The sequence below is a fragment of the Platichthys flesus genome, chromosome 20 (assembly GCF_949316205.1).
Source record: "Platichthys flesus chromosome 20, fPlaFle2.1, whole genome shotgun sequence".
NCBI lineage: Eukaryota > Metazoa > Chordata > Actinopteri > Pleuronectiformes > Pleuronectidae > Platichthys > Platichthys flesus.
The window spans coordinates 6,953,283-6,969,473 of NC_084964.1; the positions used below are offsets into that span (position 1 = coordinate 6,953,283).

The 16,191-nt window shown below is 42.5% G+C and overlaps 2 protein-coding genes across 4 annotated transcripts in view; both read right to left on the reverse strand.

Annotated features, from left to right (window-relative positions):
• Window positions 1–1,209: 1,209 nt before the first annotated feature.
• On the reverse strand, window positions 1,210–2,888 carry rasd1 (RAS, dexamethasone-induced 1). The gene is made up of 2 exons (XM_062413637.1): window positions 2,516–2,888; window positions 1,210–2,307 (listed from the first exon to the last, which is right to left on the reverse strand). Exons 1-2 carry the CDS (start codon window positions 2,784–2,786, stop codon window positions 1,778–1,780), a joined length of 801 nt encoding a protein of 266 aa, XP_062269621.1. The 5' UTR covers window positions 2,787–2,888; the 3' UTR covers window positions 1,210–1,777.
• A 7,495-nt stretch (window positions 2,889–10,383) lies between these two features.
• Window positions 10,384–16,191, reverse strand: part of pemt (phosphatidylethanolamine N-methyltransferase) — a 57,560-nt gene continuing 51,752 nt past the window's right edge. For all 3 annotated transcript variants that reach the window (XM_062414188.1, XM_062414190.1, XM_062414189.1), the window contains 2 exons: window positions 14,548–14,622; window positions 10,384–11,367 (listed from right to left, as the gene is read on the reverse strand). In XM_062414188.1, the coding sequence (XP_062270172.1) occupies window positions 11,313–11,367; window positions 14,548–14,622 (130 nt within the window). In that variant the 3' untranslated portion in view covers window positions 10,384–11,312. The remainder of the gene's footprint in view (window positions 11,368–14,547; window positions 14,623–16,191) is intronic.

Consider the following 16,191-nt stretch of genomic DNA (forward strand, 5'->3'; position numbering starts at 1 on the left):
GCGTGAATAATGTGGAATTAATTCTGATGATGATGAGGAGAACACTGTGTGTCTGTTAGAGCCGCAGGGAGATATTATTCTGCCGTGGGCTGGGTTGTTGTGCAGCCTGCTAACAAAATGCACGAGTGGATGCAAGGGGGAAAGTGCTCGTTTGGGTGTTAAAGACTTGGTATCTGTCTATTCATGATAAAAAAAACAAAACAGGCTGCAGGGGGATGCAGAGGCTCATCACGTTGTTTCTGTCACTCTGAGTGCTGTGTGTGTGTGTGTGTGTGTGTGTGTGTGCATGTGTTTTTTTGTGTGTTTGTGTGTGTGGACTGGTCATCCTGATGAAGTTAAGGTAGGGTTAGGTCAAGGGTTAAGTGCTATACGGGGCAGGGAACTTCAAACGTACCTTTTTAAAAACCATCATTGATTGGTTAAAATCCAACCATAAAAGAAACACATATAGTGAAAGGTTTTTATAAGTGTACAGAGAGAGGTGGGGCATGGGGGGGGGGGGGGACCTCTTTCTGTTTACAGTCCTATGGGGACTTGTCTTTCTTGTGATGACAAACTGGACGTCCTGATAACACAAACCATCAAGTTTTAAGGTTAAATGTGTTTTGAAGGTTGGGTTTAGGTTAAGATTAGGGCTTGGGTTAAGTAAGTTAGTATTACAAAGGTGAAGGTTGAAGTCAGGATAATCAATGTAAAGTAAGTCAATATAATGTTGACTTTGTGTGTGTGTGTGTGTTTGTGTGTGTTTGGCCACCTCTTTTTTCACAATGCTGTTGTTTCAAACCTGGTTACACTAATTTCATTCCCTTTCCTCTTCTAACCAACACATCAAAGTCCCTTGTGACTTGAGGCCTGTTTCTCTCTTTGATCCATCCTCTCTTTTTATTTAATTCTCTTAGGATCTGGCAGCCACAGACACGGCTGTTGATGAAGATGTCTGTCATGTATGGTTTAGCTTTTAAGGTCCTGCTGGACAAGACGGCTGCAAAGCATCAATGTTAGATGTTGGAACACAGATTGTTCTGAATGAAAAGCCAGTGTGTGGTTCTTCTTCTGTGTGGTGCATGTGGTGCATATCAGAGGTTTGAACTTCAGGGTCTGTGACTCTCAGATGCTTGTGAAGTAACCAGCAGGTTCCTGTGTGTGTAAAGGGGGAAACATTAGAGACACAACTTACGATGAAAGAAATGAGAAGCACTGCAACCTTCATTCAATTCAAAGTTTTTAATTGAATTTTCATCTTTCATCTATCTGCAATAGATTTGACAGTTGACAAATAAATATACCTTCACAGTAAAAAAACAACAACAGTTCAGATCACAACAAAAACATTCAAGTGTACTGAGGCATTATAGAAAAAGTATAAGATGTAAACAACATTATTTTTGCTCCCTGCTACAATGCACCTCCTGAGCCGAAGTCTCTCGTTCGCTCTCTAAAAAGGCGTGACATCAACAATACACACTTTTACGCACCGATGCGCGAGTATCACAAGGTATGAAGCCACATTGGGTCTGACAGACAGAATAAGCAAACATTCTCAGATGTCTCGAGGGCACGTGTTATGCGTATTTTCAAAGTGGTTTGCAGCGGACCAGTAGGCCCGCTCAGTGTCTCTGCGCCGGAGCGCGGCGGCGGAGGCGGCGGCCCCGGCGTCTCCACACCTCCCGTGTCAGTTTGAGCGCAGCCGGGCGCACTGGTGGCTTCTCAAGCTGACGCACCGAGGGTCTTTCTTCTTTCAAAGATCTGTGTTGAGCGGTTCCATCTCAGGCTGCTCTTAACTGATCGAGCAGCGCTCTTTGTCCTTGCCCTGGCCGCCTCCTATCGCCTTCTCTTTAATGTACATCAGGTCGCTGTGCACGCTGGGTCTCCGCGCGCACGGGGTGACCACGCCGTACGGCTCCCCGGCGTCCTTCAGCTTCTTGCTCTTCAGGGACTTTCTGTGCAGCATGTCGCAGTACTGCACGGACACTTTCCGGTGCAGGTCGGGGCTCATTTCGTGAGGTAGCTTGGCCAAAGTAAACAGAGTCTGGAACATCTTATCCACGTTCTCGTTGCGCTTGGCGGAGATCTCGAAGTACGCGCACTTTTCGTCCCCGGCCACCAGCTGCTCGATCTCCGCCTGCTGCACCTCCCGGTAAAACTCCCGGTCGCCCTTGTTGCCGCAGATCACCAGGGGCACGTCGATGTTCTCCTTGCACTTGTTTTTCAGGCACGACTTGGTCTCGTAGATCTGCCGCTTGAGCCGCTGCACCTCCTGGAAGGAGTCGCGGTTGTCCAGGCTGAAGACGAGGATGAACACGTCCCCTGGAAAAAAAAACAGGCAGAAGGAGGGTTAGATACATTTGCTTTACTTTTAAAGACGCACCACAAGTTGTGTGTAGTCCTAAAGTATTAAGAGTGCACGGGTTCACAGTGCGCGCTTGGATGCAAGATTTCTACCATCACGGCTGCGTTCCAAAGCTGCGTAACTGTAACCCTGCACTAGCACAACAAAGCAGATGTGGATAAGTACCTGTGAGTATGGACAGTCTCCTCATGGCGGGGAAAGGGTGGTTCCCTGATGTATCCAGAATGTCCAGCTGGTACACGTCTCCCTTGATACTGTACAGTTTCCTGTGGAAGTCCTCGATGGTCGGCGTGTACTGCTCCTCGAACCTCCCGTTCAGGAACCGGGACACGATCGCCGTTTTGCCGACTTTGGTGGATCCTAAAATCACCATCCTATAGCAGTTCTTCGCCGGGATGTCAAACTCGCTCTCGGACGGAGACATTTTCTTAATCATGGTTAAACTCGCGGACTGCTGTCTCAGTGAGGTGTGCGTAAAAGGCGCTAGAGCAGCTGTTTCAGTCAATGCGAGAGTTCTGGGTCGTTTCTGTCCGGTGGAGGGCTGGAGACTCGTATTTAAGCGCACGGCGGACTCCTCCTCTCCCTGCGCGTCACGGCGCACAGAGCAGCCCCCCCCCCCCCCCCCCCCCCCCGAGCTCCGCTGCGCGACAGGAGAACAGCGGACCCAACTCACCGGTGAGTCAGACTCATTTTCAACGAAGACTGGAGTGAGTTGGAAAAACAGTGAGAAACAGACATAAAAACAAACCCAATCTAAATTAAAGGACATTTTATTTACGTACGGGATGAAACAGTGCAGTTGACGCAATGCCAAACGAAAAATAATAACTTCATGTGAACATAAACAAGTTAATGGTTGACTCTTCTTCCGCCGTTTAGCCCGGTTTGGAACATTGCGCTGAACACGAGGATGATCTTTGGACATTTTCCCCAAAAATATCACAGCTGGACAGATATGCAAAGCTGGATCTGTCTGAATTAAATAGACTACATATATATGTATATACAAATACATATATATACACACACACAAAGACTTTTTGTGCTTCTCTATCTTATACAACGGGACACTCATTAATTTAGTCAGTGACTGCTGCAGCTTCTTCATGTCAGCAGCAGGAAGGGGCTGAGGATGGAGATGCTGCAGTACGCAGGGTGACCACAAGAGGGCACAAGGGGTACAATTTTCTTGTCCGGACGCCCCTTCCAGAGGTGTCCGGAGATAGGCCTCTGCACCTTGCTCTGGAGGGGCTTTGTGTGTGTGTGTGTGTGTGTGTGTGTGTGGATGCGGACGTTTTTTTAAACAAATGCAAGACGTTATGAAAGTTAATGGTTGTTTCTCTGTAATGAACATGAAGGAATCAGACACAGAGACGTATTCACAGAAGGGATTCATGGCCGGGATCCTGGGGATGGGGCAGCTGATTGTTTTCTATCTATTATTTTATTAAATTTAAATGTTGTTGTGTATTGTGGGTATTTGTTGTATATCTCTTTATGTGTTAACTGGCATGAACACCAAGGGCCTGCCTAAGGGAACGAGGTCAGTGCATTAGCCATCCATCCTTCGGCCTAACTCAGATTTTCCTGTGCCATTAAGTCGGCTCGCCATTAACCAGGGTAGATCACCATGGTAACCCACACGGCACAGCTGTGCCATGGATCAGGTCCAAACCTGTCAACATCCCGACCACTGACCAAGCAGTTCACACAAACATGAGTGATCTTTTCTGCAGGAACAAAAGTATGGAACTAAATCAGTCTCATTTGATTTTGACATTTTAAAGCCTTTGAATTTGTAGCACAGAATTTTTTTATGCTGAAATTATGTATTTGTATTTTTTTGCCACTGAATTTCATCTTCAATTTAAAAATAGAATATTCAACTGCTAAAATTAAATCGCAAAAATTCAGATGCAAAATCCAAAATCTGGGACACCAGGAAAAGCAATCAATAGTCTCACAACGATCCAAACCTCATGCTGGTTTGATGCCATTGTAGGTCTAGTAGCGTAGCTGACAGTATGGTGCTTCTCGTTGTCGCAAGCATCACATGATGTCGCATGACCAATGGAACATCAACCGATTGGTCGGACTTTTGTTCGATGTGAGACTCTCGATTGCTTTTCCTGTTATCCCGGATGTTTAATCAGAATTTCTGCATCTGAATTTTAGTAGCTGAATAGTTACACTTTGAACTTTAAGACTTAAATCTAGTGGCAAAAAATACAAATGCATAATTTCAACGTAAACAAATCCAGTGCTAGAAATTCAAAGGCTATACAATTTCAAAATCTGATGAGACTGTTTTGCTTCCAAACAAAAGCACTTTGTGAAACACCCTCATAAATCCCAGAAACTGTTTAACATTGACTTTCTGATGGACATATAATAAACGTTCTCAGCAGTGAATATTGATGATTTCTGCCCTTGACAATCCAGATCCTGTGACTCAATCCCTGTAGCTTAAGATAACACAAAAACACTTTGTGAGCACAATGTGCATTTTTCTAAAAACCCTTTCTGTTTCAGTCCAGCACAAACGCACGTGAGTCAGATGTTCCTCCAACAGCCAGTGATGCTGACTCATGAATGGAGCAGCTGATGTTGATGAGCCGGGGCGAGGCCAGCTCCAGTGCTCCTCGGCCCTGATCCGTCCGCAGACAGCGACAGCAGCCTCAGTGTGAGAGGTGACACGTGATTCGCTTGGATTCGGAAAATCTTAAGCTGTGGAATGTAAATAAGTACTTTTCCTCAGCCACAGTATTCAAGTACAATTTTGATGTACTTTGATGTACTTACAGGCCCCTGAGCACTGACTCCTTCATTAGAATGAGAGCCCCCAGACGCCTGTTTGGTTATTTTCTGTCTCCTTGTGGTTATTTTTTGTCTCCTTGTGGTTATTTCTGTCTGTTTGAAGTTGTGTTTAGTGTCTCTGTGCGTGATTGTGTCTCTTTGCAGCTGTGTTGTGTCTAGTTGAAGTAATTTAGTGTCTTATTCTGGTTGTCAAATTGGTTTTTCAATTTAAATAAACAAGGACCCTGGTCACGACCTCTATCTGGTTGGCCTGTTCATTAATCCATTTGATGTTCCCTCATAATCCATTCTTGACTGGACGTCAGAATGGAATATGACGAGTTACATTTCAGATCAAGATTTCGAATGAAGATGTTAACAACTTTTTATTAGCAAAGAAAACACCCTGAGAAAGTGTGACTGTCGCCTGAGCCTTTCAACTCAGGGATAATAAGTAAGCGTATTGTCCATGTTAATGTAAGATCGGGTTAAGCAACTGCACACTGTGCGTCACAGGGTCAGTGAACGCCAGCGCCCAGCCAGTTCAAAGCTAGTGAACAATATGAAGGGTTTTCCTGAGGCGTCTTCCTCTGGTAAACAGGATATAAGCATTGAAAAACAAGAGTTGCCCTGACTATCAGTGTCCGATGACCTGATCACCTGAAAGTTTACAATACAGGTCTTCCAAGTCAAATATGTGTGTGTAAGTCGGCGCACAGCCACTAGGTGTTTGAGCAAAGGTTTAATGGACAGCATGCGAGCGTTCAGAGAGTCCATTTCGCTAAGGAACCTTCCAAACTGAGTGAAATGACCCGGGAGTATTTCAGCTGCCGCCATAATAAGAATTCTCTGAATGATAAGGAAATTAGTTCATTGATCAGCAAACCTATTGAACTTTTTTCATCAGAACTAAACACAAATATATTCCAACGACTCTGGAATGTGCACAATATCCACTTATATAAGATTCTCTCCACACATATTCCACACATTATTTCAACACTTCCCACCTGTTCCTGTTTTGATGTTTTTTCCTGTGAATAAGAGTTGATTAAATGTTTTATCTGTATAAACTGAGTCTGTTTTGGACAGGAAACTTTATTCTTACTGTCAGTGCACAGCCTGCAGCACTGAGTACCGGATATTTGGTGCGTTTCTTTTTTTAAATGCAGAGTGAAAGTGCACTCTGAGTTTCTCCACACCAGGGTTCTCCTTTCCTAACTCCTTACGGTTCGTCCTTCTCATCTTTCCTTGACCTGGTGCATTTTCCATCAGGGTCAAGGAGAAGTGGATAGGAAGGGACTTTATTTGGAATTTCCAAACGCACCCCAGGAGTCAGTGAACTTCATGAGTGTCTGAACTCCCCCTGAACCCGAGGTAGTGAATGTTAGCTGCACTGAGTTTGTGTCAGCCTGTCCCTCACACACATGAATTGCTTGTTTTTCGCTAAAAACATGTGCAGTGTGAATGCAGATGGCGAGAGGACTTGATCAACCAAAGTCTTTCAATACAACAAAGGCTGAAAACCAGATTGGGAACAGAGCAGGGAGACATCGTGGGAGAGCAGGCCTGAACAGAAGCGTAGTGAGACAGACAAAGGGAATATAGGCTACACAAATTACAAGGACGGAACACAGGACAAAGACAGGACGTAAAGAGAGACAGAGACACAAGCTGTGTCTCAATACGGAAAACCGAATGAGTAACTGCGGCTTGTCCCAATTTGAAGGCTCCTTCAAATGCTGCCGACAAATGTCTCCTTTCACCCACCGAGGCTCCACCAGGTGGATCCTTCCGGGTTCAACATATCCCATGATTCATTATACTTCTGTTTGTCAATGAAAAAAGCGAGGCATGACCGTCAAGCAAATAACTTCATGAGTCAGAAGCTCTGTTGCAAGGCGATGGCTGTGAGGGCGAGACCAGCCCATTTCATATCAATGACATTTCAGGTCCCCACAAAAATGTCATTTTTCTGTAACAATTATAAGGTTCGTGGATTGTATTTACTATTACTGTTGACACCAAAAGCCAAAAGTTTTCCACTAGAGGGCACACCACTGAGCTCAGACTGTATCGAACTTTCGGATTTGCATTCTGTTAATAAAACACGTAGCGACACTGGAGGTCATGTGCTGTCCCTACACTGCCCCTGCTGTTCATGGGCGTATTGCATCTTGCGGATGCTTAGCGTTAATTATGGGAGTCGTACAACGGAAGCCCCTAATGGACGTGGGATATGCTAGGCAGCTATTACACATAGTTGAAAGCAGGTATATGACCGGCCATAGGAAACTGTTGCATAGCAAGGTGGGTCTGCTGGCTACTGTGTAATATTACTGTGTTATGCAATAAGCAATATGAAAATCTGTTTTAAAAATGTAGCTTTAGGGAGTCACTGCATGTGGTATTTGTGAAGCTTTTCTGTTTTGTCTTGAGGGAGTAGCTCTGTGATTTCATGCTCTCAGCCACGATCTGCTCGTCTCCAAAGGAGATGGGAAACGTGGCGTTCGGCAGTCACCACCAAACCATTTCTTGCACTTCAGCTGCTCGATGAAAAGCAGCAACTTAATTGTTCTCAAAATTGTGGCCTGACTCCATTGAGCGCTCACTTTCAATGTGAAGGTTTTCCAGCTTTTTTTGTTACTGATGCAAGAAAGGGAAGAACTGCCCAGCATCCCCGAGAGCGGCGGTTTAGAATAATACAGACTTTTAGGCGATAGAATAATTAAAATGAGGAAAACTCACGATGCAACTTGCAACACATTGAAGGGTCTGTGAGCAGGCAAGAAAATATATACTGCATCATCACACACTTTTTATTTTAGTGGCCTTGAATGAACACCATTACCATTGACAGCTAAAAGGGGAGATTCCATGGGTGACTCGAGTGTTCTCAGTTATTTCAGCGTGAAGACTGGACCCTGTGCATGTTTTTAAACAGATGACTCCTAATACAGTAAACCATGTTACAACAACGTATATTGGTGCTGCTGGTTTATAGTAATGAGAGCTGTAAATGTTGTTCCCACCTATACTGCAAGGCTTCCGTGCTTTCAACAGTATGTGTCCCTCATATACATGATTGAAGCATGCATGCATACAAAGTTTGATTTTATGTGGGGGTGATAGCAGTGCTTTTAGTGGAGCGGGTGGCCACACGGCTTCTCAGTCGCTCAGGTAAAATTCTGTAGAGTGGTCTACTAGTGCTACTCAGCCGTCTCTGAAATCAATCAGGTGGGACAAGTGTTTGAGGCTGTTTGCCTCGGTCACGATGCTAATGCAAATTACTGCTCGCTGCAGGAGAGGGGGGGTTTATGCTTCTGTTCTTGTTCTCTCGGGTTTCATTGTACACAAGCGGGAAGAAAACCCAGCCTTCAATATGGAAAATATGAACAAAGAGAGAAAAGGAGATGTTTAAAGTAACACAGTAGACCTGAGGAGAAACAAGGTTTTGTGTTACATTCATTATCTTTTGATTTTTTGATATTTAATGATGAAATATAATGAAATGCTGTACTTGCAGCACAAGTGAGTGAGTTTTTGTTTATGTTACTTAGACAGTTGGGTGAGGTTCAGTGGATTTTACCAAGCATAAATTGGGTCACAAATCAGGAGCATTTTCTACAAATCAAGTTTGAACATATTTAACAAAATGTGCAGGTCATTTGAATACATATTTGAATTCTCTCCACACAAGTCAGATGAGGATGAACACTAACATGTGTTCTGTTGGCCTCATACTAACATTCATGTGTATGCATTGGATGTTGTGGTCTCATCACTTGGATTATCTCTATGAAAAACAGTTGGTCACCAAAGCACAATGAAACCTAGGATATGAAGCCCAGGAAGGATCCACCCCTCGCGGCCTAGGACTAGGACAGCCCTGTTGCAGCACTGTGACACCGTCTTCACATGCAGCTTCTTAGGGAGCTCTACAAACACCTGAATGGGAAACAGCGATACTCAACCCAGAAAAAGTGATGTCAAAGACATTTCAGATGTGGGTAATAAAAAACTTTACACAGTCTACCAGGGTGATCCTGCAGGTTGTAGTCTGAATGTTTATTTGACAAGAGAGATGTTATTCTCCCGGTGGTGTTCCGTCACTCTGTTTGGAGTAGCCCTTGGGGTTAAAGCTCATAATGTGAGGTAATGAATGAATGGATCGTACAGTGAGTTTTTGATCATTCATCTATATTGATAACAGTGTAAATGTTGGCCAATCGGAGTCAAGAAATGTTTAACAGCATAATCGTCGTAAAGTCCATCCACCAGATGGCACTGCCAAATTTATGTCAACTATTAAGCGTGTCTAGCTAAAAGAAATAAGAAAAAATATAGCACAAGCAATTATATTGTCGTTGGATTTCAAAATCCTCTGTTATACCTGGACCTGGACTGAGCAAGCCGGAGACAAGGCAGCAACAGGAAACACCTGTGGAACTGAAGTTTAACTTTACTTTTACTTTGTACACTTTTCTATTTTGTTTTATCCCCAGGCACTAAAAACACACACAAAAGAAATATATACACTTTATGGTGGCAGAAGAGTCAACAAAGTCTCTAGGACTCATCCTCTGAATATATCATTGTTGTTGGAATCTGGCCCAAAGCACATGACCAACATTGTCATTCTCACGGCTACTAGCATGGTAGCGTGAATAATACAAACTGTACCAGAGGATTAATAGCCAAAGAACGAATTCCCAGGCCTCGAGTTCTCTTAAATACTTAACATGTGACAATTCTTTATTATGCGTTACAGATTTGATTGACTTGTGTACTTTTAGTATCCAAAACGCTTCAAACAATGTTCAAACGTAAATCCACAATTTCATTCAAGGTTACAGGATGTTAAATTTTGGTGGTCTTCTAACTGAATCATATCCACTTTACCTGTGGTTTACGTCGGTCTCTGCCAGGTCATAACTGGTCGGCGGTTTTTTCCTGTCACTCTATTGAATTGCTCACTTGTAATGGATCATGATTGCTCACTGATGTTTGATGCACATTCTGGGGGATTAAAGCGACCCAAGACGATTATGGGGGTGACGACAACAAATCCCATGATCCCATGCTGTTTCCTGTCATCAAATTAGGTACTTTGTTGTTTTGATTGAAATACCCCTAGTGGCTGAAATTACATATTGTAAGTTTCATAAAAAAAAAAAAAACAGCAGTAAAACATTAAAAAAATGTCCTAGGGATCTAAGATAAATGTGAATTTAAACTTCTTGCTGCTGAAACCTTTATTCCAACAAAAAACATCCCATCAACATACAGTACATAACCAGTCAATGTGTCTTGTTGAGTTCAGAATGGTTTGCATAGGTACAAAGTATAAAGCCGTAACTGGTCTTCAGTCATTTGATAGGATTCATGTCATACATCAGGACATAATCAAGTCTATTCCATCTATATATCATTACATCTTAGGGGAAGTTACCCGTTTGTATAACAGTGACCAGGAACACGTAGAAACCTCGAGCAGGACCAGGTTCAGGGTGAACGAATAATGAACAACATTGAGTAAAAATTTATATTGAACTACATTAAATCATGAAGTTGCAACAAAAAGTAACTATGAACACATTTTGTAAATTAACACCAGTTTATTGTTTTAGAGTTGTTATCACTGAACTAGTGAAAAAAATCTTGAAATATTGTCAAAAATGTCAAAAAATAACAACGCGAAATGCTGTTTGTGTCCACACAGTAAAACATTTGGAAAGAAAACCCACCACACTTGGAATATGTAGGAACATGATCAGGTTCACAGATGCTGTTTACATCACTGGGTCACTCATATAATAGAACAGATTTTTGTATTCTTTCAACTGCAAGAAGTAAGCGATGATTAAAAAGTTACCCGTAGAACATAACGTCAATGACTGATATTTTTTCTAGGATTCCACCTGTCAGCTACTGTGGTGGCAGTGGGTTGAAGGTCGATTCCAAATGTGCCAGTGACCCCAACCATGAAAAGTATTGTCTCTGTTAAGGTGGATTGGTTCCAATATTCTGTTCCACATCATATTCAGAACTCTTTAGGCTTTAAGTGATGTTAAGATTGCTTCGAAGGACAGCTGAGAGATGAGAGTTGATGCTGAACTGGACGCAGCTGTGGTGAGAACCTTCTCAAGAAGTGCCCGCGAGGCCATCATTCTTGCTTGCGGCGCTGACTCCTCTCCTGATAGATCTGCTCGGTGAATGGTCTGTAAATACAGAAGAACAAACATGTACTGGGACTATAAAACAGATACTGGATTGCCGTACCACTCTGTGCCAGGAGAGCGTGTGTGTTAGACCGTGAGGGAGCTTGTTTTATGTTTATCTGACAGGAAAATGCTGGATGTTCCTCCACTCTGTGGCACTCGAGTGCACATACACTTTTGCACCACTGACTCCAGTATCAAACAACCAGTTTAGACAGCAAACAGCAGCTCTGCTCCTGAGGTGTATTAAAGGAAATGTGGAAGATAACATCTCTGAGAGAAAAATTATTGATAGAAACAGAAGTAGACAGAGAGAAAAGGGATTTATTTATCTGCTGTTGGGGCCTGGGTAGCACATGCAATATTTTCTATTGAAGTAAATACTTTAAAGTGTCTACAAAATATTATAGAAAGAGACTATTGCAGCTCTATCTGTCTGTCTGTCTGTCTATCTATTGTTTCTAACGGCTTGAGTGCATCACTGTAAGTTTGTCACAACAACAGTATGTTCATGAAAACGAGCATGTTCATCTTAACAGCAACGTCCCCTGATTCTTTCGGGTTTATTTTTTTGTAATGAGTCGAGCTTCACCGAACTTTGAGTGAACATATCTTTGTGCAGCAGTGCTGGTGCAGCTTTAGGGTTCTTTGGAGTCCAATAGCAGGTATTTACTTTGCAGTTTCAGACAAAATGGGAAACTCAGCCCGTTCCGAACAAGCATTGCACTAGTAGAACTAGTAGAATCAAACCTGAAAATTAAATAAATAATAAAACTTGAAGGGCGGTTGAGTGCTTTGCTCCGCCCTATCTCACCTTGTTAAAGAAGGTGAAAAAGACCTAACCTTCTCATTGGTGGAGGTAATAAAATGAAATGTGGTCAGGACATCCATATGTAAAAGTCATGTGCTGATATTTGCTCCATCTCTGTCTTCTTAAACAGCAGACACTGTTTCCAGGAGGTTTCAGAAATCTTGATAATGTAGGTGAATATTTTTCTTATGTTCCATTTTACATCTAAATATAATAAGAAGAATAATTATTGACTCTGTGGGAGCCCACTGAATTCTGATAAGTCCTGACACGGTTAGATAATGAACAAAAAATAAATGTTTACACTTTTCATGAGAACATAAATGATCTCTAGCTCTGTGCTTGGCTCTCCTGCTACATTGTATAACTGTGCACGTCTATTTGCTGTTGGCTATTGTCTATAAAGTTTTTACCATCCACACAGAGAGTCAGATCTCATATCTGTACCTGCAAGTAGCATTCAATGCATTTATTTCCCTCAGTGCACCTGTCGCTTGGAATCTAGTGTGAGTTAGAGCTACCTGCCGAGATTTAGGAAAGTGAAAAAAAAAATCCTGGATCCACTCCAAAGTTTCATAGGTCCTTCCTTAGGCAATATCTTATCCTTCCGCATTGTTTCATGGAAATTGGTAAAGTAGTTTTAGCTAAATCCTGCTAATGCAGACAAAGACTGCAGCCCCATCTGTAGCCTTTCAGATTATAGGATGTGAGAGTAGAAGGGAAGGGTATACAAATCAGTATTTGGTGTAAGCCTTCACCACCAAATGTCACTTTAAGAACCCCCCAAAAAAGCTGGGAGGCATTGTCGGAAATCACTCAACATCTATTTCCCTTCACTGATCCGTTCCTGCTTCCATCCCTCTGGTGACTTTACCCGTTCCAGTCACCGTGTGAGGTGATATCCGACTAGACAGCTCTCTGTCCTCGCATAGTTTAACTGAATGAGATCATTCAGAATCTTTGCCAGAGGCACAGACAAAAATAGCCAATGAATCTTTACCCGCTCACAGTGTGTGGTAAAATATGGCACCTGCCTTTCCTGCAATTCACAGGTTCGGGCTAATAGTGGATCGGCGCTGCTGGAGATCTCCCCAGTGACACATACACCTGTGCGCTCATTCGCAGTGTGTGTTAATATGTGACATTTTCATAAGAGCATGCTTATGACAGCAACGAGGCCAACCTTTTCCTTTTTTTCTTCAATCCCCTCATTTGGCATTTATGCTGAAAGACTTGACTACACAAAAGTGGCTGTACCTTTATCCTTCTGGGCTTTTTATGTAGCAGCAGAAATATTGGTGAGAAGATGTGAATCAAGTAACCTTCAGGGTCAACACGATGAAGAAAACAAAGGGGCCTGTCGCGTGTCATTCTCTGACTGGCCCTCAAATCACTAAACACTAATTGTCCCTGTGACAGCATGTGTCCATTCTTTGGTTATTACTCTGTAAATTTAGGTCCATCATCTTGTGACTTAATCAATTTGTCATATTTAATCATTCGACCGAAGGCTACTCGTCAAGACGGGTTATTGTGAGGGAGTTCTCAACAATAATAAACTAGTTGAGTATAAGTGTACAGACACCTGCATCTATAATTTGCACGTTTGAGCTAATTTGCTGCCATGTGACAGATTTCTCACATATGTAATGCCAAAGTTACACATGTACATGCACACACACACACACACACACACACACGATGAGTAATTGCGCACACCAGCTGCTTCTATGCATCGAATTTGTGACTGGCTTATCCGCTAGCAGCATGTTTGTGTATTTGTCTGTGTATGTGGGTGTGTGTACATCTCTGCGCATGTGTCTGTTCAGACAGATGTCAAGAAGTAGGTCGACCATATTTGTATTTTTTGTTTCGGGGATCTTATACAAATGAAATTTTTCTTTTTAATGGACCATTGAGGCTTTTAATATATGATGAAAAAGAAAAAGAACAAAGAAGACAGACCACCTCTTTTTACCCAAATTTTGCGGAACAAATGAATGTTGTGCTGAATAAATTGAGATGACATTGAGCAGAAAACACAAGACAGGAGTAAGAATGGTGGTGGGGGGTACTTCATTGTCCTACCCAGGTGGCCTTGTTACGTTGCGCTCGAGTGAGATGTCTGTGTATAGTTGACCTGCCTACCGACTGTGTCTCCGCCACAACACAACTATGAATGGATAAGCTCTCATTTTATTCTCATTCTCAGTCCTAGTTTCCTTCTGATGGAAGAAATAACATGAAATAGACGAATAAGAAGGAATAGTCCTGAAATGTCCTTCAGCGTGTCCCCTCCAGGCTGTGTGTGCCTGTTCAGGTCAGGGCCGAGGAAAACACACATGTAACTGACTTAAAGAAAGACTCACCCCTCAAATCTTAACGCCACCTTGTACACCACAGCGACTATGGCAGTCAGGACGAGTCCAACAGGACTGGCACCACTGCAGAGAAAAAAAAAAGAACAAAGGAAGGAATTATACTTATTATACAATACTGACATGAAGTGCGTTGTGAAATATATGATTGGGGGCAACAGAATATAGATGGCAGAGCTTGGATTCAAATGAAAAAAACAGTATCTTTGTCTCTCAGTTTTTTTCTCCTTATGGACTGATTCCAATGATTAAATGTAGTTTTTAGAAAACCCCGGGGGACTGTCAATAGAGGAAATTATTGATTGATAATAGTCAGCGGAGTCAAATATGCTAAATCATAAATTAAAAGATCATTTTAAATGACCATTTAAAATTTCAAAAGATTTAAAACTGTGTTTAAATAATGGTAACCCTGTAGTTTAATCCATGTGTAGCAAGATAAACAAGCATGACATATTGACCTACATATACCTGACTAGAATGTGGCACAGTGACATGGGTTGTATTAAAGGTTCGGTGTGTAAAGTGAAAGGGATCTTTTGGCAAAATATAAAATAACCCTAGTGAATTGTACGAATGTTGTTTCCCCCTGAGAAAGGGCCCCTTATATTAAAATATTTAATATTTGCCTCTCTACGGAGGCCGCCTTTGTTTTTATAGCATCCCAAACTGGACAAACTAAACACCTTTTGAGAGTTTACGACAACTGAAGGTTACCACAGGTTCTCTTCCATGTTAGGACGAGGAGGGTGAGGTGAGGGGTGTTCAGATACAACATGCAGATTCACTACTAGACATCACTAAATTCTGCACAGTGAACTTTTAGTGGAAAAAACGCACAAAAATACACTTTCATAACTAAGCATTGCATTGAATTGAATGACAGACTTATGGCAGTGAACCTAATTGGGTATAAAACCTGTGAGTGCTGCTCTACAGTCCCTCTTCAAGTAGCGCAGCGGTGTGAGTAACAGCTTTTAATTGTAATTACTGGAGATTGACGCCACATTTTCCACGTATACTCTGCGGGGGACAGGTTTAATTTCTGGCCCCAACACCTTTTTAAAGCTTGCAGTCGTGATAGCAAAGTAATCAGAGCAACAGCACAATGTAGGGCATCTTAACATGACCGGCTGATGAGGCTTACAAAACTGTCGTCACTGACCCAGTTCAGCGGACTGTAACGGAGGCACCAGGATACAGAGGAAAAACAAATTCATAGATAAGTCATTGCTTATCTATGATTTTCCATTAGAAAGAAGTCAAAGGCCACCACAAAGGATATTGTAGCTGCTGGGTCGCTACAACACTGAACTTCTTATATGTTTTATAGGTTGCATGTGCATTAAGTGTGGGTGTTCTGGAAAGAACCGGTACAGATATCCATGGTTCCCCCGAGCATCACACACCAAGAGACGTCACCTGTGTCGGAGGCTGACTCCTCCTCTGACCTGCGCTCGCTTTAAACTTTAATATTAATCACTGATCACACGTTACGAGGACACGTACAGGACTGACGTTTTACTTTGTGTATGTTTGATTCGCTCTGGAGTTTATGAGACACGTGTTTAAACCTGAGACACAACCCGATGTGTAACGTGACGCACAAAGTCAGGACGTCAGTGTTAACGTGAG